General features: G+C 52.3%; 1 protein-coding gene and 1 long non-coding RNA gene across 3 annotated transcripts in view; both read left to right on the plus strand.

Annotated features, from left to right (window-relative positions):
• The first annotated feature begins 505 nt into the window (after nt 1-505).
• Nucleotides 506-24495, plus strand: part of MAP2K4 (mitogen-activated protein kinase kinase 4) — a 94911-nt gene continuing 70921 nt past the window's right edge. Inside the window, exon 1 of one of the 2 annotated variants that reach the window (XM_082066939.1) lies at nt 506-1155. In XM_082066939.1, coding sequence (XP_081923065.1) covers nt 960-1155 — 196 coding nt within the window. In that variant the 5' untranslated portion in view covers nt 506-959. Of the gene's footprint in view, nt 1156-1281; nt 1665-24495 lie in introns of those variants that run through there. The other variant, XM_082066940.1, reaches the window with a different exon arrangement.
• On the plus strand, nt 17768-19026 carry LOC309446822. The gene is made up of 2 exons (XR_014185505.1): nt 17768-18075; nt 18201-19026. It is a non-coding gene; the product is annotated as an uncharacterized lncRNA (long non-coding RNA).

Consider the following 24495-nt stretch of genomic DNA (forward strand, 5'->3'; position numbering starts at 1 on the left):
AGCTGGGAGGGTAGAGCAGAAAGAGGGAGATGGTCAGGACCAGCTATACCTTCTCCCGCCTCCTGACGAAAGCGAGCACTGCTAAGTGTGCAGTACGCACTGGGCAGCAGGTTTGGGCGGAAGGTTGGGCTCCTGCTGCAGCCCAGGGGTTCCTGCTTGGGTCTCAGCCCACCTGCCTGACCCCACGGGCAGCTGAGCAGGGAAACCAGAACACTTCACACAGGAGGAGATCCTTTCTCAAGGTCAAAGCACAAGAAGAAAATCTTGGCATCAGGACAAGGTGAGATGAATAAACACAAGCTGAGCTGGGGGAGAAAGAAGAAAAAAGATGGAGGCAAGAAGGGGAATGTCACAGAGGCACCCCAAAAGTCAGTTTAGACAGGCAACAAGATCCAAGCAGACTTTATTCTGACCAGAACGGTTTGACAGAAAAACCAGCTAGAAACAAGGTTTATCCAAAATTATTCAGCACTCCGAAAACATTATGAAACGGGTTCGGATACCACTTAGGAGTTCGACTACTACATAGCTGATTCAAACTCAAGGGATCAGATCCCAAAACACAACCAATGCATGTTCAGGGCTTGAGGTGTTTGCTGTATCACCACCTTCGTGAGAAGCTTGGGCAAGGGAGGACCACAGAGAGTCCGTGTGCTGCTGACACTTGGGTGTCCATCATCAGTACATCTCCATTCATAAGGAAGGTCAGTATTATTTCTGTTACACAAGGAAACAAGGACTTGTAGGTGAAGGGTCTTGCCCAAGTCATGCCCGACAGAGAGCCCGTGTCTCTGAGGGACCCATTTCAGCGCTCTGATTCCCGGCACGTGCTGCTCCTGGAACTAAGCCTGTGAGTTTGCTGGAGTTAAAGGTAGGATCAGAAACAATGTGCTGGAGTGAACAGCAGAGGCTAAGGGAGGAAAGAAAATCTGGAGGAGGCTGATGGTGGCAGAAAGGGGATGATGCACTGGGCATCAAGGAAAACACAGGAAGAAGCTGTGCCCTGTGGTGGGCAGGGAAGAGGTCTCAGGGAGAGCATGAGAAGTTTGCAAGTAGCTGCTTGTGTGGGAGGAAAAGCCTTGGGTGCAGCTGAGAAATCCGAGAAAACTGTTCGGACCAACTGCGAGCCCCCAGGACGCCTCCCCGAGCACGGAGGTGGGAGCCGGAGCGGAGCAGCCCGGGGGCTGCCGGGGCAGAACGTGCGGGACACAGACGGCGGCGCGGGGCCCGGGGGCTGCGGGCGCAGGCGCTGCCCCTCCCGCCGGAGGAAGCGGGAGCGGGGCTGCGGGCAGCGGGCTGCGGGGACGCGCAGGGCTCTGGCGGAGCCCCGGCCGAGCGCGGCCCCGGGGGGCTGCGGGCCCCCCCTCCCCGCGGGCGGCAGCGCGGTTCCCGTCCCGCCGCAGCGGTGCCGCAGGGCGCGGGGCTGCGGGCGCCCCGCCTGGGAGGGGTTAAGCGGCGGCCCCAGCCCGGGGGCGGACGGGGCGGCTGCGGCTGCTATACGGCGGCGGGGCTCTAGGTGTCCTGCCTGGGAGGGTCCCTGCTGCATTGCAGCCGCCGCGCTGCTCCCTCTCCGCGCACAATGGCGACTCCCAGCTCCAACAGCGGCTCCGGCGGGAGCGGGCCGGGCCCGGGCGGCCCGCAGGCCGCCGCCAGCAGCATGCAGGGTAAGCAGCAGCCCCGCGCTGGGCCGCCGCCACCCGGCCGCCGCTTCCGGGCCGCGCGGCGCGCCCCGCGCTAGGCCGCGGCGGGCCGGGCCGGGCTCCGGGAGCGCGGGGCTCGCCGCGGGGCTCGCCTCGCCCGGGGCGCCGCTCCCGGGGAGAACCCCCGGCCGGGGGGCGGCTGGCGGGGCCGGCTGGGCCGTGCTCCCCGCGCTGGGCCCCGGCCCCGGGCGGGCCTCGGCTCTCGGGAGCCCGCCAGGGCGCGGCCGTGCCCGCCGGCCGGAGCGGCGCTGCCCGCGGGAAACGCGCGTCCCGGCCCCTCGGGGCGGCCCCCGCGGTGCCGGCGGTGGGGGCGCTCCGCTCGGCCGGGCCCCGCTCCGGGCCTGCCCGCCGCTCCCCGCAGGGCCGCCTCCCGCCGCGCTCCCCGGGAGCCAGCGCGGCCCTGCCCGCCGCGGGGCTGCCCCGGCGCTGCCGAGGGCCGCGGGGCTGCCCGGAGCGCTCCCCGCGGCGGGGGCTGCGCTGCCCCGGGCGGCCGGGGGACCCGCGGGGCGGGACAAAGGCCGCTGGACGCGGTCTCTTGCAGCCGGCGGCGGGTTTGCGGCCTCTCCGGTGCCGCGCAGGCCGCGGGCAGCAGCGTCCCGGGGGCGCCGTGCGGGCCCGGCCGGAGCCGCGGCTGCGGGGCCCGGCCTGCGGCGGGACGGCTCTGGGCCCGCGGGGGCCGGGGGTGTGATTTTCTCAAGGTAGATGTTGAAGTGAAAACAGTTCAGCGGTGAACTTCTGGTTCAGTTTTCTTTTATTCTGATGGAAACGTACAGTGTTGCGGTGGGGTCGTGTTGCCGGGGTTCCCGCCCGCACTTGTTGATGGTTGAGCAGTCTTGCAAAAGCAGCAGATATTTATTTTTTGGAAAAGCCACAGCAAACACCATTGGAGTTTTTAATTAAAGTTTGACCACTGAAAAATGCTTTCTGCTTGAGCAACATTTTAGGCTTCACTAGGCTGAGGTGAGCCAGTGCTGGTTTATTTTTTTTTCCATTTGATACAGGGGTGATAATACTAAAGAAGCTGTTTGCCCGGTTTTGGGAACTCTTTATTTTTTTTATTAGAAGAAGGAAAGGTCACTCTTTCTGTGAGACAGCAAATAACGTTTGTCAAAGTTCTTTGCTATACTTTCTGTTTTGTCCTGCTAGGACAGACTTGGTGAGGCTGGTGGGGACCTGTTCAGTGGTGATATAAACTAAGAATTTGGTAGGCTTGGAAAAAAAGGTGAAGTTTTGCAGTTTGGAGCTTCTCCCGTGTGAAGCTCTTGTGTTTGCTGGATGCAGGAGTGGGCACCTGCTGGGCCTGGGAAGGTGGTGTTACCCATGTTTGGAATGTGTTTCAAAAACCAGAATCCCAAACCTTGTAAATCGAGTGCATGGATTAAAAACTTGACTGTGATATGCCAAAGCGGTTGCAGTAAGACAAGAAAAAGCCTTGTTGCATTGCAGTTACAGCTCTCCCTCTTGCCCCTCATGCTTCCACCTGGCCCATGTTTTTCACGTTTATGAAGTGTTTCCCTGAATCCTGTGTATCTTCAGGGCTGAGGGTTGGATTTGCGCCCCGATTCAAGAGCCTGTGATGCCCTATAAACTTGTGATGATGTAGCATCTGCAGCCTTTCTCTAGGCGGAGGAAGGACCATTGTTTCTATTGTAGTTGGTTTAAAGCACTTATTTAGATATGGATTCAGGGCAGTAGGGCCAGCTTGATGTACAAGTGCTGGTGGTGAAAGCTGGTGTTAAGGTGTTTCTTTTCTGTGAGGCAACAGGTGAGCAGGTTGCTGTGGGCAGTGGTGCTGAGGCAGGATCCCGGAGCCAGCGAGAAGCTCCATCGCAGGAGGACGACGCTCGGCTGGGATCCGCTGCTGCCGCGCAACCGCCTGCGCAGAGCCCAGGGGTCTGGGTGGGACGGGAAGGGCTGGAGGTGTCTGCAGGTTGCTGGGGCAGGTCCACGGTGGCTTTGCCCCAGCGTGTGTCCTGCTGACGCCAGGCGAGCTGTCGCAAAGCAAGCCCACCAAAAAGTGGTGAGTTTTCCGCAGTTTGAGCACGCAGTGTTTGCTTGTGGTGGGGTCAGGCAAGCGTTGGTGCAGGGGAGGTGCCGGGAAGCATTTCTGGGTGGGAAGAGAAGTAGGTAGGACTGCTTCAGTGTTGATTTGATCAGTGTGGTGAGGTGGGGCAGGGAAGTCATTAAGCTGGAAACAGGTAATTATATTAAGAAGAAAAAAAAGTTTTGCGCAGTGAATTTTCAGCCAGAAACTGTCTGACCTGGCTCATGCAACTGGTGCTGCGAGGGAGGCGGTGGGAGCAGGACGGCTCCTGTGCCTCAGCCCCTGCTGCCACTGAGGGGCCGTGCTGCGCCTCCAGACAGCCGTCCATCGCTGTCAGCGACAATCGGAGAAGGGAGAGGGTCCGTATCTGGTTAGTGTCCTCTGCGGGTATGAGGTGAGGAACCTGGGCAGGGAGGTTGCCGAGGGCTGGCAGTCTGAGAGCATCAAGAGGCGAAGCAGAGTCCCGCTCTCGCCCTTGGGTGCCATTCAGGACACAAGTGACGTATCGGAGTTGGGTTTCTGCCTATGTATGAGGAAGCTCTGCCCTGGGTCTTTCTCTGCCTGGTTGAGGAGAGCTTCTGGGAGGCTTTGAGAGAGGTCAGGAATCCTTCATGTTTGGCAGATGACGGAATTGGTGAGCACTGGTCCATGTCAGTCATCGTGGTCAGTTGAATTTGATGTCAGTGTGTAACCTCTGCTGTGTCTTTGGGGTAACTGTAGTTACTTCAGGCAGCACTGTCAGAAGGAGAATATTACTTGAAATGTGTGGACATCACTGTGACCAGTATGATCCTTGGTATGGGAATTAGGTAAGAGATGCTGTGGCTGCTGTATCCTCTTCTGCTTTCTGTTGCTGCCTCTGTGAGTGCGAGCAGTGACCTGAGCAGCTCTTCTCTCACTGCCGGAGGTGCTGCTGGACCCACACCCGGCAGGAGGAGAAGAACGAGGTGTTGATGCCTCAGTGTTGAGACATTGGGTCTGCTGGGACACAATGTGGGCACTGTCAAAAGGCTGGTGGTTCGACTTACCACTCTGGGCAGAGGGGCATAATGCATGGAGAAAATAAGAAAAGCCCCAGTAAACATGGCAGTTTGGTTAGGAAGCCCCAGGGAAGGGAGTTTGGGGGACGAGAAGATGGGAGAGGTGGAAGGGTTGTGAAGCAAAGGGAGCAGCAAGCATGCAGCAGATTAGGTATGAAGCAGCATATGAATGGCCAGGTAAAATGAAACATGTGATGTAGATAAGAAAACAAGATAGAAAAGAGAAGGTAAGAGAGGGACTGAGGGGAGAATTAATCCCTGTACTCAGCTGGCAGTAAAATAAGTGTTATCTGTCACTGTGTATTAATTACGTGTTCTAATGTAGGCAAAGTGAATCGTGTCTTCAGCAGGTGGGAACTGACTGAATGAAATTAGAAGGTGACTGCACTTACTCTTGCCCACAGTGGGATTATAAAGCTGGTGTGTTAACGTGTGCCGCTGGTGCAAGCTGACACTGGGTGATCAGATTGATGGGTGTGTTTCTACTTGGACACGTTTGCATTTATCGTGGAAGGTAAAGATAGTTGTGCAGTGACCAAACAAATATATTTCAGTTTGTTTGTGCCTACTGGTTCATTCCTGTATAGTATCTGTGCCAAGATACGGCTGACCATAGCTGCTTTGTGTTTGAGTCTTCATGTCCATGTGTGCGTGTAGGGCTGTATTTATATGTAATCATATGTTTTTGCATTTCAGCTTTCCGTTTTGGTTTACTTCTAATCAACCGACATTTTTAATATGTCTGTTTTCCTGGTAAAAGGTCAGCCCAAAAATACTAGTTAGTGGCTGGAGGGCTTTTTCAGTGATTTTATGCTGATTCGATGGAGCCAACAGCAGTGGAAATCGCACTGTTGCCTGACCATGCAGTGAGAGAGAGGTGAGTTTTGCCAGGAAGAAAATAAAAAAAAAAAAAAGAAAATTTCTATTATCCAAACTTGATTTTGCCGAGGAGTCCTCAGATGAAATGTATTCACGTTCTCAGCGTGTGTGCAGTGAAGCGGTACTTACAGGAGTCTTGTGTAACCACAGCAAGCTCTGCCTGGATCAAACAAACATAAACACCTAGTTAGCATCGTACGGCCGGGACGTGATTGCTGCCTTTGAAGTCAGATGTCTTCTGTTGGTTTTAGGTTTGATAAGATTTTATATGAGTTGAAAGAGAGAAAAACTGGAGGTCTGCTTCCCAATGGGAAAGAACAGCTGCTGTAACCGGTGGACGCTGGAAAGAAAACCCGGACAAAAGCAAGAACCTGCGTGGTTGGGTGTTTGTGCAGCGCTCTGCCCCGCGGGGCAGGAACCGGCAGCACATGTCCACCCATGTTTCACCAAAGTGGTGTTTATAAAGAAGGTACAAGAACCTTGAAATGGCCGTGACACTTCTGGAGTCCCCTCAAAGGCTGGAGTGTGCTGATCTGGACCAGCTTTCCAAAGGTGCTGGTTATGTTCCCTGACCTCACGTACTTCATTTGAAACGGGCTGTGTTGTATTGACCAGCGCTACAGATGCCTCCTTAGCCGTGTTGGTGCTGCTGTGGTGCTGTGTGCTGAGACAGCCCCGTCTCGGGGGGCGGGAACGGCTGTGCTGCAGCAGCAGGATGGAGAAAACCTGTGCGAGTTTGGCAGCTGGACCTTTCCCGTGTGGCTCAGGGGTGGGCACCTCGGGGCGTGGGCTCTTCGTGGATAGTCTGATCTGAGTGGATGATGGTGATGGTTATTATTAGTAGTATTATTATTATTATTGTACAGTCTGACCTCCTGCTTTGGAGAGATGAACATATGTTTTGGGGATTCCCGTGTTGATCCTGGTCATTTCTGGTTGGGCTGTAACAACTTCTACAATGAGAAACCCAGTCCCTGTAAAGACACCAGTTCAGGAGAATCTGTGTCTTTAAGTCGATTGATCCAGTACTTACTACATTTTTAAGCTGCTTTTTAATATGAGTTGGGTCGGTTTCTGGTCGTTGGTTGCTGGCAGAGGAGCCCTCCAGCAGCCTCCCTGTGCCGTCACTGTGCTGCTCCCTTGGCCAATGTCCTCAGTAATGCGAATCCTGCGCCGTGTTATTCAAGTCTGCTGGTGTTCCCTGCAAAGGACTTGTTTGCCTTCTAGATCCTCAGATTTCTTTTTATGTTGCAGGCTTGTTTGATAGCAGCACAAATGTGTGAGCAGTGGGTTAATGATTGTTGAGCACTGAAAAATTTATTCCTTCTACAAAGGTGTGTTGCTATACATGGATTAATTAATGTGCAGTATTTAACTCATGCTAAATCCCTGGTGAGAGACACTTCACCTGTGTTTCTTCACTTCAACCTGTGGGTAGGTTGAATGCCGCATCTCTGCTGGGCTTTGACAGTGGAGCAGTTAACGTGTGTTCGTTCTCCCTCCGTACGCACACGCGACTCTCTGGTGACGATGGCACTTCTGTTGGGAGGGTGTCTGAGACGAGAGCTCTGAGCTTCACCCCTCTCGGTAGGCAACTGGCTTGGGTGCTTAGGGTGGCTGTTAAAACACCGAAATATTTGATTATCAAAATCAGTGACAGAGTACTCCAAGTTATTCTGAAGGTGCCTAGGGGTGAAGTCACTGGAAAGCACAAAATTGCAGGGGAGGTGTGTTTCGTCTCCTCCTCCTGGGTCAGGGCTGCAGGAAGGATTTGCGCAGCCTTGGAGCCCTCTTTGGTTTGCACTTGAGATTCTTCTCATTGTCTGAACAGGACAAAGTGATTTTCACTGTGACTCTGCGCCCCGTTTTCTGTCCTCACTTGACCTCCTTGCACGATTGCTGAGTTGTTGGATAAGTTATCTCTGTTACAAATCTCTTGCTGGGGTTTAGTAGGTGGGCTTGTATAAACCATGTGTAAGATGCCTGGAAAGCTGCTACTGCAGGAGGCACCATGGATGGCAGCCTCTGGAAGGGCTGTTCCTGTGTCATGAGCCTTGTCGTGGCTGTGAGTGCTGGTACGGATGTACCGTGAACATACGTGTACCTTTAACAAATAGGTACCTTTACCGTAGCCCTTCTGTTCTCCTCGTAGGCATCTCCCTTGTTGAGGCCGTGTCCGTCCCCTCGCCCTGTGCCCCGTCCCAGCCCAGCTGTCCCCGAGGGGCAGAGCTCCCCGAGCTGGGTGCTGCTGGGCGGTGGGACGATGCAGCTGGGGTGGCAGGAGGGGGAACCCCCTTCCCAGGGGCATGTGGAGAACAGACTGGCTTTGCTCCCTGTCTCATCAAACCACTGGGTTTATGCTTATCCTGAATCCTGTGCCCACTAAGCTAATCTAAGCCTGATCAGTTGCTAACACTGGGAAGCAGGTCCTCTCGCAAACTCCTGTTGGGCACTGACCCCGTGCCGGTGTCTGAGGCCGGAGCGGCCCCGCAGCTCTTGGTGCCGGCAGGACGGAGCTCGCTGGGCTGCGGGACAGCCCGGGCTCTCCCAGGACACTCTGTGCCAGGATCATTCGGGTGGCCTCCCCAGCCGCTGCCTTTGGCACGTCACTGGTGGGGGCACTGGGCTCCATTAGTTCCTCCATCTCCTATTTTTCTGTGTGTTGTTCTTTTTCTTCTTTTTTTTTGTGTCTTTCATTTGTGTGTGTATTTTTGCTTGTCAGGGATTAAGCAAATTTCCACAGTTGGATTGTGCTGGCCAGTAACAAGTGTAAGAAATCAGCACTCTGGGGTATGATAATCTTCTGAATTAGAAGAGCACCATAATGGAGCTGATGAGCTTCCTGCCTGCTTGTAATGCCAGTGTTTTTACTTCTCAGTAAGTGTGCCTGACTGGATTGGTCTTCCTTCCAAGTCACTTCTTCAAGTGGAAGGAACGGACAGACTGCAGGGAGATGCGCAGTGGGGCAGACTTGAACTAATTCGTGTGATTTGATATGGTAAACAGGGAGCACCCAGAGGTTGGGAAGGATTCAGTTTAAAAGGATGGAAAAGAAGATGGATAAACGTTGGCAGCCAAATACATTTGGAAATGACAGTAAGGGAGGAAGGGAGAATTGAGAAGTTTCTCGTGTACCTTGGCCTCCGCAACAAAGCTTCGTGTTGGCCCAAGCATCTGTGGTCAGGAGACGGTGTTCTGGACAGGCTGTGTTGCCGACATGGGTTTTGAACTTTTCACTCTGTTTTATTTCAGGTTAGGTTAAGCTGTCTCTTTATGGGCATCTGCAATCTTACTGGGATTCCTTTTGTTTGAGGGCAGGCTTTAGATCTAGAAGATACCCACTGTATGCATTTTTGGTATACTTAGGTAGTCATTGCTTCAAGGTTAGTTCTGCAGTTTGTGCAACTGCAGCGTGTTCGTGCCTCTCCGAGGTAAGGTGGAAAGCTGCAAGCATGGCTGTTATCAGATGTCATGGCTTTATTTAAGTTCCTGTGTGCAGAGTCTGAATTTTTGAGGAGACCAGACTACCAGTAAGCAAAGGTCCTGGTGGAGATCTCTGCTCTGCCCGTGGGGTGCTGCGCAGACCCTGGGTTTGCCTGAGGGCTGCATGTGGTACTGCAAAGCATCTTCCACAGTGTGTGACCATGATTCCTCGGGCCGTAACCCTCCGTGAAGGGATCCGTGCTATTGCTGTTGGTGAGGCAGTGCAACACGGTGTTGTCAAGCATCCACGTGCCATCTCCCGCTTCTGCTCTCAGATGTGCTAAACTGCTGTTCATGTGAACACGTGCAATAACTTCGTGCTTTGCAGAGTACAGCCCGGGAGCATCAAGGGAGACGGAGAGTATGTATATTGCACAAATTGCGTATTTATTAGCTGCTAAATTGATTTCCTCTCCTGCAAATCAAAGCCTTCGTATTTGCAGAGTGAGCCCTCCAGGAAGCAAAACTGCTCGTGCTGATCCTGGAGTGAACAAATGGTCCAAGTGCCAAGACCTAGTCTGTGTTTTGAATAATTAATCTGATCTTTCCGAGGTGCCCCAGGAGATGCCCTCTGGCGCAAGGGACAGCCGTGGGGAGCAGGCAGAGCTGGGCCCAAAGGAAGTCAGTCCTTCTAGCAGTTTTTGTCTTGGCTGTGCTTTGCTTTGTTATTTTTCTTTCTGTGGGGGTTTCATGGTTTGCTTTGGACCTGATTCTCCCAAGTGGCTCTCTGAACTGAATTAGCTGTTGCTTTGCTTTTGGACTGGAGAGCAAAGTATACTTGGATGAGGTTTGTGGACAGAGATAAAACAGTTTCCTTTAAAAACACATGGCTGTGTTGCTTTGATCTGGGAGGGGTTATGGACTAAGATAAAAGATCGCATTTGGAAATACCTGCTGGGGAGTGATGGGACCATGTCTGACTTTTCCTGTAAAGACCAGTTTCCCTCCTGATCAGTGTCGGTTCAGGACCTCGTTTCCTGGAAACCTCTCCCCGCCTTTGATGTCCCCTTTCCTCCTGTCCCACTCAAACGTGGATGGGCAGAGGGTAGGATGATCAGAACCACTTTGTAGGGCTGGGCAAGACTGGTGGCGCAGAGCTGTGAATGGACACAGGAGTTTTGTACTTTCTTCAAGGTATTTTTTCACCTTGGGGTAGCAGGAACAATCAGCGTGTGGGAGCCGGCGTCTTTGGATGTCTGCTTTTAAAGCTGGCTTCGTGACTGATCTGGGGAGAAGTAGAGGTCAGCCCTCTCCTTTCTGATCAATGTAGCCCAACTGTTGTAACTAGAAAGTGTGAATGTTTTGGTATCTGTATGCAAAGGAGTTGTGAATGAGCTTGAACTTCTGTTGGAAAAAGAAGGGGATGAATGTAAATGTTTGGAGATGTGCTGCTGTAGGCAGCAGCTTAGCAGTTGAGTTCATGCTGCACCAGGGAAATGCTGAATATCTGAGCAAGCTTGCCAGTGTTCTCCTGGAAATGCAAAATTTATTTTAAAATATGTTTCTAATTCATCTATTTATATCTGAGAAAAGTTGGAGTAACATCCCAGAGCTCACCTGCCCAGGTGGTTATGCCAGAGTTGTGGCCGAAATATACTTCTGACAGGTTAAGCTTTGCCACTGTGCATCAGCACCAGCCACCCTGAGGGTGCAGAACAAGGGCTTACTCTGGCCTGTTGTGCGGCCTCATCGCGGCTGATCCTGCCGACCGGGACTGCAGCTGAGCAAACAGGAGCAGGATCTTCTCAGCAAGTGTGGAAGCGGCCAAGGCTGAGATGGGAGCGCTGGGAGCTGGCGTCTGTCTGTACGGCCACGCGGGACGGCTCTGCTGGTTTCCCCGCCAGGGGAACTTTAGTTACTCGCCAGTTCTGTAACTTGAACTGGAAATTCCAAGTCTGATTTGTCAATACGACTGTTTTTTTTCCTGCCCTACAAAAATAAACTGTAAATGAAGAATGTGTGAATGCAGGGTTTATTCCAGTGAAGATATGAAATGTTTTTGGGGCTGGTCATTTGCTTTAATATAGATGGGTCTTAGTCATGACTGGCTTGACCGGGAGCCCGTGACTGAACTGGCAGCGGGGAACCTGCTTCATTGCTGAGCTGCCAAAGGTCTGAGCTGCGTCCTGCTCGTGCCAGGGCCGTGCTGCTCTCACAGCACCTGGGACCAAGTCCAGGAGCCGCTTGTCCATGGCGCTGCTTCCATTTAGTAAACAGAAGCTTTCTGGGAAGGTTTGTGTTGGGTTTCCCTCTCAAGCCTGATTAATACTCTTGACTTCTTTGGCAGTGAAGCTCTGACTGCCCAGTGTTCACGTCTTCAGAGTAATCCTGTGCTGGCGTGTTCTGAGTCTGTGAGACCTAAACGAAACACAACAAATGCTCTGTGGTGACGTTCTTCTGCTGCTTCATTGTCCAGACTGTGGAGCAATGCGCAAATGTAGTAATACTGGGGTCAAAATCTCGCTGTCTCTTCAGACATCGTGTTGAAGAGATACCGATTTAGCAACCAATATTGGTTGCTCCATGGCAGCTGAGCTGGTGAGGAAGAGGGTTGAGTTGGCCTTGTCCAAACTGGCAGGAGCTGCTTTTGCTTTCCTGCCCAGCAGAACCATTGACTCCTGTGCCAGAAGAACAAGCGACTGCTCAGTGTTGCTTCCAAGGGACGGGATCCATGGGATGACTGAGCTGAGTGTCCTCATTCACCATGGGTTACAACGATCTCTGCATTTGCAGCAATCTCACAGCAATAGTTCCTTCCAAATTTGTACCCATAGTTGAAGGCCGTAAGCTGCCACTGTGATGTGCTGGAGGAAGAGGCTATTCCTGGGTATTTCGGAAATAGTAACTGTGAACAGAACTTGCAAGTGGTCCTGTGAAGTAGAACCACAGAATGTCCTGAGTTGGAAGGGACCCCCAAGGATCATGGGTTCCAGCTCCTGTCCCTGCACAGGACACCCCACAGGTCACCCCGTGTGTCTGAGCACGTTGTCCAGTCTCTTCTTGAACACTGTCAGGCTGGGGCCGTGACACCTCCCTGGGGAGCCTGTTCAGTGTCCAGCCCCTCTGGGGGAAGAACCTTTTCCTCATGTCCCACTGACCCTCCCCTGGCACATCTTCTGCCGTTCCCTGGGCTCTGTCACTGTCACAGAGCAGAGCTCACCCTGCCCCTCCTGCTCCTGCTGAGGAACCTGCAGCCCATGAGCTCTGCCCTCAGTCTGCTCTGCTCCAGCTGAACAAACCCAGGGACTGCAGCCGCTCCTCATCCGGCTTCATCTCCAAACCCTTCCCCAACTTGGTGTTCCTCCTCTGGACACTCTCCAGTAGCTTTATCTCCTTTCTCCTGTGTCCCAGCCCTGCACACAGTGAATGCTGCAGGTGAGGCCGCCCCAGCGCAGAGCAGAGCGGGACGATGCCCCTGCCCGCTGGCCGTGCTGTGCTGGGTGCACCAGGACACAGGTGGCCACCTCAGGACATGGTTGGCAAAGTAATTTTGCCTGGTGCTTCAAAGGAACAAGGTAGCCAGTACACACTAGAAGAGGAGTTCCCTCAGGCCCAAGTATGGCAGTTACTTTAGATGATGATGAGTTTTATATGCTCTGGTCTATATTAGGACTCAAAGACAAAGACCCTTGGAAAGATCTTGACTTTGTCTCTTGAGTTTGCTGATGGCCTTGCATGGGGCAGAAAATGTGGGCAGCAGGACCACTCTGGTCCATCCAGCTTCCCCCTCTCCTGGGGTGTCTACCAGGGCAGCAGCGCCAGAAGCCAACCCCGGCCATGGACAGAGATAAGTGAGGCACTACTGATAGGTGGGTGGCATTAAACAGCTCCTACCTTCTCAGCAAAACATCCCGAGTCCTGCTGTAGTGGAGAAGTTGCATCTCAAACCGAAGTGTGGCAGGTGGATTTTCTGTGGGGTGAGAGCGAAGGCAGGCAGCGAGCAGCATGGGCTCTGCCTGGAGACCAGGTGGCTGTGTGGGAAACTTTCATTTGTGGTGATCTGACACCTCGCGAGAGCCAGGAGGACCCTTTGGTGGTTTTGTGTGGGACAGTCAGATTTTGTATGCAGAACTGGTGCAGGAGTTCCTTTTTTTGGGAGTTTTGAGGAGAAGGAGTTAACGGGTGTGAAGGCAAAGGAAGACCATAGCTGGATCTGTGCTGGGGCTCCTGGCTGATATTTTTGCAGCAGGCTTGTGTTACCCAGCGTGGGCCGTGGGGATTAGCCGGGCAGACTCCCAGGCTCCTTCTCCCGAGCGCTCGCCGGCCCTGCGCAGCCCTGCGGCTTTTTCCCAGGACTGTCAGAATCCAGTGGACTTGGGAATTTGTGTTGAGAGACTCTGTGGTGCTTATTTCTTTAGCAGAAACACCTTGTGTTTGCCCCTAGTTACACGACTTCGAAAGAATTAAAAAAATTGTATAACCCCCAGAAGAATTGTTCGGTGTAGTGGCTTATAATAACATGACTGAAAAGGAAAATAAGGAGATGATCAGAAAGAAAATTAAGAGTAGAGGAAAATGGCGTTCGCCATCTTTGACAATCTAAGTGTGCTCAGAGTATCTGTTTGGATTCTAAAACCTGTTTTAAGAACCACGGTGCAGCTGTGTGCGTGTCCCACATCCCAGACCCGGGTGAAGTGTTTCAAGGGGAGAGACAGATGCAGAGCTGGCTCAGGGCAGCGGGAAGATGTTTCAGGGCAAAACAGTGAACCTGCAAGAAAGCTGGATTGGTTTTGTCGGAGTAGAAGGAGCTCCCCTTGCTGAATGACATAAGGATTTTTTTATCTTTCTTTTTAATTTTCATGTTTTCCTGCCAGTGACATGGCCCTGCTGGTGACATTAGTAGACTTCTTTGGGCAATTAAAGTTACAGTTTCAGCTTGATTCTTGTCCTCTGAACATGTTGCCAGCCTGCTGTGGCAGCTTTTTGGTTATTTTTTTGTGTTTGTGTGCTACCATAGAGAGAAAACCAATTAAAACCAAGTCACATTTAGCAGACTGTGTAGGTTGTGGCTCCTGGTGCGAGGGGACGCCAGGCCGTGTGGGACTCGCGGTGCAGCCCGGAGCTGGCTCCGTGTCCCTGCCGGCCAGGCCGCTGCTGGGCGGGAGCAGGAGACAGCAAGGCTGGATGGTTTTCTTCCTCTTTTTTGTTTTTGTCTCCACAGTGTTGGGTTACATAGTTTTTGTGCACTTCTCACTTCTTACTCAAACTGAGTCGAAAATGTCCCATATTTTTGTATCCAAGGTCATGTGTAGTGCAGCATAAATTGAAATGTGTCTGTAGCACGTAGGGTAGTTTTTGAGAGCTAAACCAGTGACTTGTGTGGAGCCTTTAGGCTGGACAGTGAGCACAGGCCTTTGTGGCGGGTGATGTTTCTCACTCCAGCTGGCTGGCGGTGACGTGCTCATGCTCTTCCCAGCCTGTGCCCGTGCCACCGTGTGCTCACCTGCGCTGTGACAGATCCTGCCCAGAAATCTGTCTCTGTGCGGTTCTGAGCAGCGGATGGGGAAGGAAGCACCAGCCAGGTTCCTTCTGTGCGTGCCTGTGTAGCTTTCCTTGCCATACGATAAGATGAGGCTCTGGAGAAAGTGGAGAAGATGGTGCATGCTCTGGTACAAAGTGTTACTGCCATCCCATATGGCCATAATGTGTTGTAGCAACTTCATGTGGCTCATACTGGCTCTGAAGTGACAGTGCTGCTTCAGGTGTAAAAGTCCTAGAAAACATCAGCGGGAATGTCCGTCCCTGTTGGGTTGGTCAGTGGTGGGGCGGGCCGGGCCGGGCTGGCTCTGCTGGAGCCCGGCGGCCGCTGCCCATCCCCAGCTCCCCAGGGAGACGCGTTGGCCGGCCCTGCTCCAGGCCCGTCGCTGCAGGGAGCCTGTGCTGCCCGGCGCTGCGGCGTCACATCACCCGCGAGCAATGCCTGCCTTCCCCTGGCCTTAACTTGTCAGCTTGAAGGGTAAAATGGTCAGAAATAGCAGCCTGCAGCTTCCCGAGAGCGCAACGGTGCTCAATTCCCTGTGCGCGTGCTTTAGTGCCTGCGCCGCCACAACCTGCTGGGTCACACGTGGCTTTGGGAGTGTTGGCGGGACGTCCTCTGCTTCAGTGAGCTTTGCCGTGGGTCTGCCTGTTACATCAGCCAACAGGTCTGTACGCAGGCCTGAAGTGCAGTTACTCGTGTGCTGCTGGGCTGGCTGCGGGCAGGGCCGGGGATGCAGGTTGTGCTGTTGGGCTGCAGCGTCGCAGGTGAGACCGGGTTCGACAGGACCTGCTGCTGATGGCAGCTGGCGTGCGATGGTTCGTGCGAACCTTGTCAGCTTAAGAGGGTTGATTAATATTTATTGAGGACAATGGCTTGCTTTTGTGTCAGTCTTTTTGCCAGTTCCCGGTTGTCAGGCATATTAAGAAGGCTGTCAATGCTGCTGCAGGGTTTTAGTTACTCCCTCGGCAGTGCTTTCCATCTGAAGCCGGGATCTCCAGCTGTCTGGACACAGACAGCCCATGTGTGTTGGAGGGCTTGAAATCTGCTACAAAACAAGAAAAATCCTCAGTAAATGATAGGAAGGAAAAAAATAGGCTTTGTCATCTGAGAGTTTTGCAAAATAGTGTTGTTTTCCACAGCTCAGCAGCTGGGTCTGATGGTAGGTAGGTAGCCCCTGAAGCAAACTGGCGACTCTTGGGGACAGGAATTTGTTGTTCTCCCATGGCAGGAGCAGACGGGCTCTGGAGCTGCCGTTAGCCGAGCACCAAATAACCAGCGAATCCTTTCTGAACAGCTTGGTTGACTGCGTCGATTATCTGAAAGCATAGGAAAAACGTGTGACCTGCGTTTCTGGTGGGAGAAGATGCGCAGCACGTCTGCTGGCAGCGCAGCGCCGGGGCCGCTGCCCTCGGGAGCAGGAGGCGCCAAAACCCGCCAGTGTCACCGTGCGCTTCTGGTGGAATTTTTGAAGTGAAAATTTGGCAGTGTTCGCAGGTTCTGCTGCTGCAGGGCGGCGTGTCCTCTGCGCCCCGGGGGGTGGGCTGGGGGGTCTCCTGTGACTTTGCAGGGGGGTGCAGGTCCGAGCGGCGAGCTCCCCGCGGCGCCACCAGCCGCCGACCCGCGCAGGGCTCACCGGTCAGGCTGTGAAATACCTTGTTAGAATAGCTTGGCCGACTTCTGTGCCTGCAGGGAGGAATACAGGTAGATCAGACCCATGAAGCTAAAAGGCATTAAAAACCCCTAAACTAATGCTTTAGCCCCTGCATGCCAGAGCACTGGAGTTTACCTTCAAAAATGGAGAAAATATGTAAGAACGATTGAATAAAAGGGTGTTGTGCATAGTGTGCTTTTGCTTCTGGGAGCTCCTGAAATGCGTGCAGTGAGGTGCTGTGGTGGAGGTGACAGCGAGCGGCCGCTGCTCAGCGTCTGGGGGAGAGCCCGTGGTGGTGAGGTTGCTGGCTGGGGTTAAACCGCGGCCAGACCGTAACCAGTTGAATTAAGAAGGGACCTATTAGTAAAGTACTCAAGAAGATTCTTTTGCTAGAGACAATACCTGATTTCTTCCTAGCAAAAACTTTCCAGCAAAGACAGATTTTGATGTTGAGTATTTTCCATTAAAAATAGTGTTGACAGTTGCATAGTGACAGTGTGTTTGCTTGAGTTACCTCCTAGAGTGTATTTTAATTTTAGTTTTCTCTTTAAACAACATTTTGAAGTGCCAGGAGCGTGTTATCTGACTTTGTACGTGTCGCGTGCAAACATCGCGTTTGTTTTCAAGGAAGAGATGATGGAAGTGTGAATACTCTTACCCATTTAATGGTTTTCTGTTTCACAGGCAAATTTTGTAGGTCACGTTTACCAGCTATTAAGGAGAATGAGAAGAGCTGTTGTTTTTCAGTAGTTCATTGTTCAAGGCCGCGGTCGATGCTCGGTGTCTGCTGGCGGTGGAGCCGGTGGCGGGTGCAGCGGGCAGGACGGGTGGCGCAGGCCCGGGCGCCGGGCGGCACGGACCTCCTGCCCTCTGCCCGTAAGGGATGGTCTCTGCTCTGGATCCACCGCTTTGCCGGAGGAGCACCATCCAGCTTCAATCTGCAGGTGGTGTTTTGTGCTGAGAAGGGAACAAGCCATTGTGGTTCTCCGTGAAGGGAGAGGAAAGGTGTGCGGTGAGGGGGAGGCTCTGCAGATCCTCTCTTGTAAGTGAATCTAACTGGGATGTCTGAATTTCTCTTGTAAGCTGTCGAGAAGCGGCAGGATTTGATCCGACTCTCTACAGCTCTTTCACGGAAGAGCAGCAGCAGGGTTCTGAGTTCAGGATGCTGTTTGTCTCACTGCGCAGCCTGAGGGGGCTGCGGCTGGCAGCGAGGCACCGGCCTCTGGGTTTTCTGTTGAGCTGTGGCTGAGAGACCATGACAGGTAAGCAGTCGGTTTATTATTATAATAAAATATGAGACGAGGGGGAAGGGTGGCGGTGCAACCGGCTTGCTGCTTGTCTGAAAAAGCAGTTTTTTGCTAGAGGTGTCTGCTGTGCCTGTTGGGGTGCAGCTCCACGAGCGAGCTGGACACAGCACTGAACCTCCCGGGGCTGAAATCCCCTTCCCTTTCTGGGGCGCCCCTTGCCCCGTGGCTGTGGTGTAGCGGCTCCTGTCCCAGGGAAGGGCTGTTCCCAGGGCAGTTTCTTTCCCATTTATTTTTTGCTGACAAGTCTGTACAGCAGAAAGGAAAGGGTCAGGGCCTGTTCTTTCTTTCGGACTTCTTTGTTGTTTCCTTCAGCGTTGCAAAAGTCAAAACTGTTTGAAGTACCTTTTCGAGACTTTGATAATAAGATCACTTCCCAGTGTAATTTCATTTCTTCTCCTAAGCAGCTCTGCAGCGTTCAAGGAAAGCCATGAACAAGTGTATTTTTGTAGGACAGCTGTTTCAGCGCTTTGGCTACTGCATCAGAGCTTGTTTGTAAGTACTGTGCCTGTGTGCAGTGACCCTTTTTGGAGTGCCCACTGTTGTATTTCTGTGGCAGCGGGAGTTACGCTTTCTTTAGGCTTCACTTCAGCTACTTTCTCTGGTTTTGTTTTTGATAGTGAATCAACTTTGTGTGACTTTTCATGCTCTGGAGCTTGCTAATCTTTCTGATCCGTTATTTACCACATCATGTGTTGGGTACAAAGTGCACCTCAAGGGACACATGAGACTGAGACATGGACTAAAACGTCGTGTTGCAGAACAGCAACAGGAGCGTGCCCGTAGCACAGCTCGCTGCCCGTCCTGTGCCTGGCAGGTGACACTTGGGGCTCTAGTGGGTGCTACATGTTTTATTCAGGAGTGTTCTGAATAGAAGAGGAGGGTAACGTGCTCCCGAGAACTTGGAGGAGGATAAAGGAGAGGACCTGGCACGGGACGCATGAGTGCCACTGGCCCTAAACTCGGCTTTAATCATCTCACTGGCAGGTTTTTATATAAACTGTGAATGAAGAAAGATATAGCTTTAACAGAGACATTTGTCATAAGATATTCCTAATGCATATTTTCTTTACTAGTATGGATCAGAACAGACTTTTTGGGATACTGACATGTTTTTTTAAGATCAATAATTTTCTCTTATACTATTAATTGTAACATATAGGACACCAGAAGTTAATGTACATATGATTTTTCTTGTTTTGTAACTGATATGTTAAACTAAAGCTGTGATGTTCCAAAAGAAAAAAAAACCAAACCTGCTTTATGCTTTTAATTACTGGTGAAATTACTGTACTGGATCTTCCTGGCGGAATAAATTTGGGCAGAATAAGAAATGGGAGCAGTCCAACAATCATATATGAGGAAGTAAAAACAAAAATTAAAGAAAAATTAAGAACTCAAAGAAAGGTCTTATCTAATGAGCTTAATAAACAGCGGTAAAACTGACTTGTTTGAATGCGGTATCCTTTCCGTTTCAGACATGTATTTCATATTTTGGGGGAGAGTTGCCTGCTTTAACAAGACTTTTTTTGCTAAACTGACCTTATTAAATTTTGAGACTGTTTATAAACAAAATAACACACTTTTCGGAACTTTTTTTTTTTTCCAAGTAAGGAATTTGGATTACAGTACTGTCTGCTATAGCCCAGGAAAAAGAACAAAGTGGATAAATTGAGACCTGGTGAAGTTTCAAAGTGCTTTGGACATTTGACTATGAGACAATGTGAATATTTGAATATGTGGAACAGTTTGGTATTGTTCACTGTGCCTGCTGATGCAAGATTTGATACTCAGCAGGTTGAAGTATCACAGGATCCCAGGCTGGTGGGGCTGAAGGGCCCTCTGCAGATCCCCCAGCCCAACCCCTGCTCACGCAGGGTCACAGAGCAGATCACACAGGTGGGTCCAGGGGGTCTGAATGTCTCAGAGAAGGAGACTCCACACCCGCTCTGGGCAGCCTGGGCCAGGCTCTGGCACCTCCCAGCAAACGAGTTTCTGCTCCTGTTCACATGGAGCCTCCTGTGTTTCAGTCTGTAAGCAGCAAGGAAGTAGGTTAAAAACCAACAACAATCAACCAAAACCTGAAACCAAAAACAAGGACAAAAAGGCAAAACAACCCAAAGGGCAGTGGTGTTTTGCACAGTGGGTGGTTAAGCTGTGGAGGCTGGGACACAGTGATGTGGGTGTTAATGGTCACAGGTAGTGAAGAGGAGCCAGGACCAGTTCTGGGAGGGACTGGCCCAGTGCTGGTGTGTCCAGGGAGCCTGGTCCTCAAGCCCTGAGGCAGGTTTCAGTAGAGAGAGGGATGACCAGAGTGGCCATGACTTGCATAAGTAAATGTTAATTCTTACAGGCGCTGACTGCTTCTTATGAGAGTGTACAAAAGAAAGGGTGAAAATCAGAGTGGATCCGCACCGCCAGACAGTCCCCTGCTCCTCCCAGGAGTGTAAGAAACCTGATTGTACCAGGGGGAGATGAATGATAGTTTGATCCTACTTGGCATCATTCATGGTCATGGGACTTTTAGGTAAATACAAATTTGAGAGAGTGTGTGGCCATGGCTTGTGCCCCCCGATCTGGATTTATGGAACACCTGGGAAGTGTTTCCCTATGGCAGAGGGAAGCCACGGGCAGTGTTCCTCCCTTTGTGCAGGCTTGTGTATCCTTGGGGCACAACCTGGACTGATGGACAGGGGAAAAATTCAGCAGAGAGAGGCAAAGGTAGGTCTGGCTGTGGCAGTTTCCCTTTATTGTAGAGCGATGCGGTGCCAGAAGCTGCAGGCACACAACACCTGGGCAGCCAAACATGGGGGGGCGAGACTGCTGTGACAGTCCTGCGTCTGTAGCACCTCCACTCACAAGCGCACTTGAGCATCTCTTACTGGAGGGAGCTGTGACTTGTGGGACAAGTGCTCCAGAGCTGTTTTGTTTCTCCAGGGATGCTGAACGCCTGCGTCTCTGAAGCAGCTGGAGCTCTGGGCACTGAGCAGCAGTTCAGGCGCCCCTGCAGCACCTGCTGCCCGCAGGGTCTGTGGGACAAAGTAACATCGCCCATCGTGAGACCGGCTGGGGAACGGTGGCTATGCCAGTGAGGTCTTGAGATGAGCTGCACAGAGTGCGTTTCCATGCTCAGGCTGAGCAAATCGCGTAGGGACGAGCTTTCAAGGCCATGGGCTGCGTGGTCCCCACGAGGAGTTCAGCACTGGGGAAATGCGAAGGAAAAAACATAAGAAACAACGATCTCGGGTGCGTGGCAAAGTGAAACTTCTCACAGAGGCAGCTGGTTTGGTGGGTCACAGCCATCTGTTTGTGCACCGGGTGTAATGCTCCGGTTCCAGGTGGCTGGAAAGCAGCGGCGCTGCTGGAGGCGGCAGTGTCGCTTTTCCCACCCTTCCCCGCTCCAGCTCGTGGTGCAGGGAGGGGGTCAGGGACACGTCCGGGTTAAAACTGGACCAGGGCAAAAAGTCAGGGTCGGGCAGCTGTGGGCAGAGGCAGGACGCTGCTTCTGGGGTAACCCGGCTGTGCAGCAGCTGGACATCCCGTTGTGCAGGTCTTCCTCGGGTGGGATGGTACGTGCTGAGCACAGGGACACCCGAGTCCGAGGGTCAGAGACTGCAGATAATGCTACTGTTTTAAGTATGATGTATTTACGTGGTATTAAAAATCTTTTTTTTTACAGTAATAAAAAGATGTAGTAGTAAAAAGGCAACTTGTAATTGGAGTTCCTGCGCTGGGGAAGGAATGGGTTTGTGTGTCAAGGAGCAGAATGGTTTCAAGTGGGTGGTAGGAGGAGACCAGAGCTCTTGACAGAAGTTACACCTCGGACTGCGGTTCATATGCTGGAGCCAAGATGTGCAGAGGCTTGGTTTTGTCCCAGCCAGAAACGCTGGGGTTTTACTCATCTGGAACCACGCAGGAAAGGGAAACCACAAAACCATCAGCTTCCAGCTTGGCAGGTTAGCGTGATGCAGCTCTTTATTGCTTTATATTTTCTGCACAGTGTTTGATCTCACTAGGAATGGCTATGTTAAAATCAGTACTTATATTTTGTTATATCCTCTTAGATCCATCCCCTCTACACTAAACAGATGCGAGTTCTTTGTTTGGAACTGCACCAGCTGATTCCCCCAAGCCACAGTCAGTGGTGCTCGTTGCTGCAGGTCCCTTGGCTGTTGGTTTGCAGTCAGTGGTTGTGTTCAGCTCTCCAGTCCTTTGAGAAGAAACTTAAATGTTGTAACACTTCCATCTGTATTATCTTTGCTAACAAAAATGAAGATTTCTGCCACATAAATATCCCTGAAAATTAGGAGAGTGGCCAGCTGTTGGCCTGTTAGAGGCCGTCTGGGTGATCTGCTGAGATCAGCATGTGACTGATTCATATTGAAGGCTTCAGAAGACAACATAAAGCTTGAATTTTTGTCAGCACAGAAGATGTTAATACATTTTTCTCTATGAAAAATGTGAATCCAAAAGCTGATTTTTTCAGTCTAGTGGTCTTGTGTTTAGTAAGGCGTCTGAGTGTCCATCAAAAGTGCATTTTTGGTACTGAGAAATAACCGGCCTTACAGATGTGTTTGACTGTTGCGCTGGAGCCTGGAAGCTCCCAGGAGGCTCGCAGCTTGCTGTTCCTGGGAGGTGGCAGATGGCAGTGGGGTGAGCAAAGGGCTGGAAACCTCCGCGTGGCCGCAAGAGGCGAGACAGGGCGACGTGTGCAGGAAGAGTCAGCAGACGCTTCCCTCCTTTCAGTTGGCATCTTGGGGAACATTTTGCTTAAATGAGTCCAGATTTGCTCTGCTGACCCCACCTGAGACACCAGTGAGTCGCTGCCCCTGGCCCTTTCTGTCACCAGCAGTTACACGTAGGAAATGCAGAGCCGCTGTGTCGGGAGGTGCCTCCTGGCTTGGTGGCCGACAGCGTTCCTCGTCCTTCCCTGCAGACACAGGGCAGCGGTTCCCAAATCCCAGCGCTGTTCCTTGCTCTCAGCAGGATCACCTTGTGGTCCCTTGGTCTTCAGAATTAAAAAACCCAATATACTAACGGAAAGGAGGGCAAAATTGGTTGTTTCTCCCTGAATAATTGTGCCTAGAAAGGGAGGGAGCCCCCGCGGTGCTCCGGTTCCTGTGCCGCTGCTCCGTGGCGCTGGGTCCGGGCCGTTGGTTGCAGCGGGGCATTCAGCTGTGGGTGACTTTGGCACTTTTCTGCCATAGGGGAGCTGGGGATGACGGAAACGTACTTGTTGCTTTATCCAAAGAAATGAAATCCTTTCCGTTGACCTTAAGCAAAGGCCTCAAGGGCAGATGTTTTTCCCTTGCCTTTAGTCTAGGCTCCTAAAATTGAAAAAAAACCCAAACAGAAAAACCCAACCAACCAAAGCAAACAAACTCCCACAACAAACAGAAACAAAACCGCAAACCAAGTCCCCCCCAAGAAAACACAAACCACCGAACCCCTCCCTGGTCGTCCTCCTTCCTGTAGATTTAATAATTCTTGCTGTGCTGTTTCATAATGAAAAAGTACTTGGCACATCCCTTTACATAATTTATTATTGTTTGACATCAGGAAGGGCTCCAGGTGCCTCGCAGTGTGTTTCCCAGGGCAGTGTCACCGTTTCCTTCTGACAGCCGCTCCGGTACAGTCTCTGCAGGCTTGTCCTGCGGGCGCCTCGGGCACAGGCAGCGTGAACACGTGGCAGTGTTTTCACCTGACACAGAGCGCTGCTTCGAGAGCAGCCCCGTGTCCACAGAGCTCGGCGCTGGCAGCACCTGCCCCGTGCGGGCTGGGTGAAGGTGCCTGGGACAGCTGGACCCTCCAGTTCTCTGTTGGTGTTTCACCAGACTGGGTGTTTGACTGTGACTGAAGGCTTTGGAGGGGAAGCTGGATGACAAGCGGCTGCAGTCCCTGGGTCTGTTGAGCTGGAGCAGAGCAGCCTGAGGGCAGAGCTCATGGGCTGCAGGTTCCTCAGCAGGAGCAGGAGGGGCAGGGTGAGCTCTGCTCTGTGACAGTGACAGAGCCCAGGGAACGGCAGGAGATGTGCCAGGGAGGGTCAGTGGGACATGAGGAAAAGGTTCTTCACCCAGAGGGGCTGGACACTGAACAGGCTCCCCAGGGAGGTGTCACGGCCCCAACCTGACAGTGTTCAAGGAGAGACTGGACAACGTGCTCAGACACACGGGGTGACCTGTGGGGTGTCCTGTGCAGGGACAGGAGCTGGACTCAGTGAATCTTGGGGGTCCCTTCCAGCTCAGGACGCTCTGTGGTTCTATCACACGTTCAATTATGCTTTCCAGCAAGAAACTGCCTGAGCTGTGGGTTGGAGCGGAGCTGCCATCGCGCCCGAGAGCTCTGGGCAGAGCTGCCGGCACAGCCTGCGTGAGCAGGGCTCTGCTTCCCCGGGCTGCTGCGTTCAGCACACAGTACTTACCAAGGTGCAGCTTTGAGCTCTATTACCACAGCTGATCTGCTCCCAAGACTTGGGTAGTTTTAACTCTGTTCAAGGTTATTCATACAAATGCTATCTCCATGCAGGGTAGCATCAGGGGTAATAAATGCTAAAGGTTAGTGGTGGATTTTGGAGGTTTTGGAGACTTCATTCCCAGGTCTTTGCTGCGGGGAGTTTCCAGTCTGAGGGAGCTAATCTTAATCTGATTGCAAATTCTTGCGCTTGAAGCCTCACCTACTTTAGCCAGGCTCCGTAGTGCAGGTATTTATAGAAGCTGTTGAAAGTGCTGTTGGATGTAGCATAAACCACGTATTGCAGGTTGCAGAGGTGCGGGGAGCAGCTGTGCAGCGTGAGCCGCCCCCCAGCCGTCAGTCGCCCAGACGTCTTGCTGACGTTTTGTTCAGTACAGGTGTTCAGAACGGCCGGTGACCCTTCCACAGCCCTGCCTGGTACCGGCTTCTGGGGGTGTTTGTGCT

This window comes from Streptopelia decaocto (assembly GCF_964273445.1).
Source record: "Streptopelia decaocto genome assembly, chromosome: 16".
In the NCBI taxonomy this organism is placed as follows: domain Eukaryota; kingdom Metazoa; phylum Chordata; class Aves; order Columbiformes; family Columbidae; genus Streptopelia; species Streptopelia decaocto.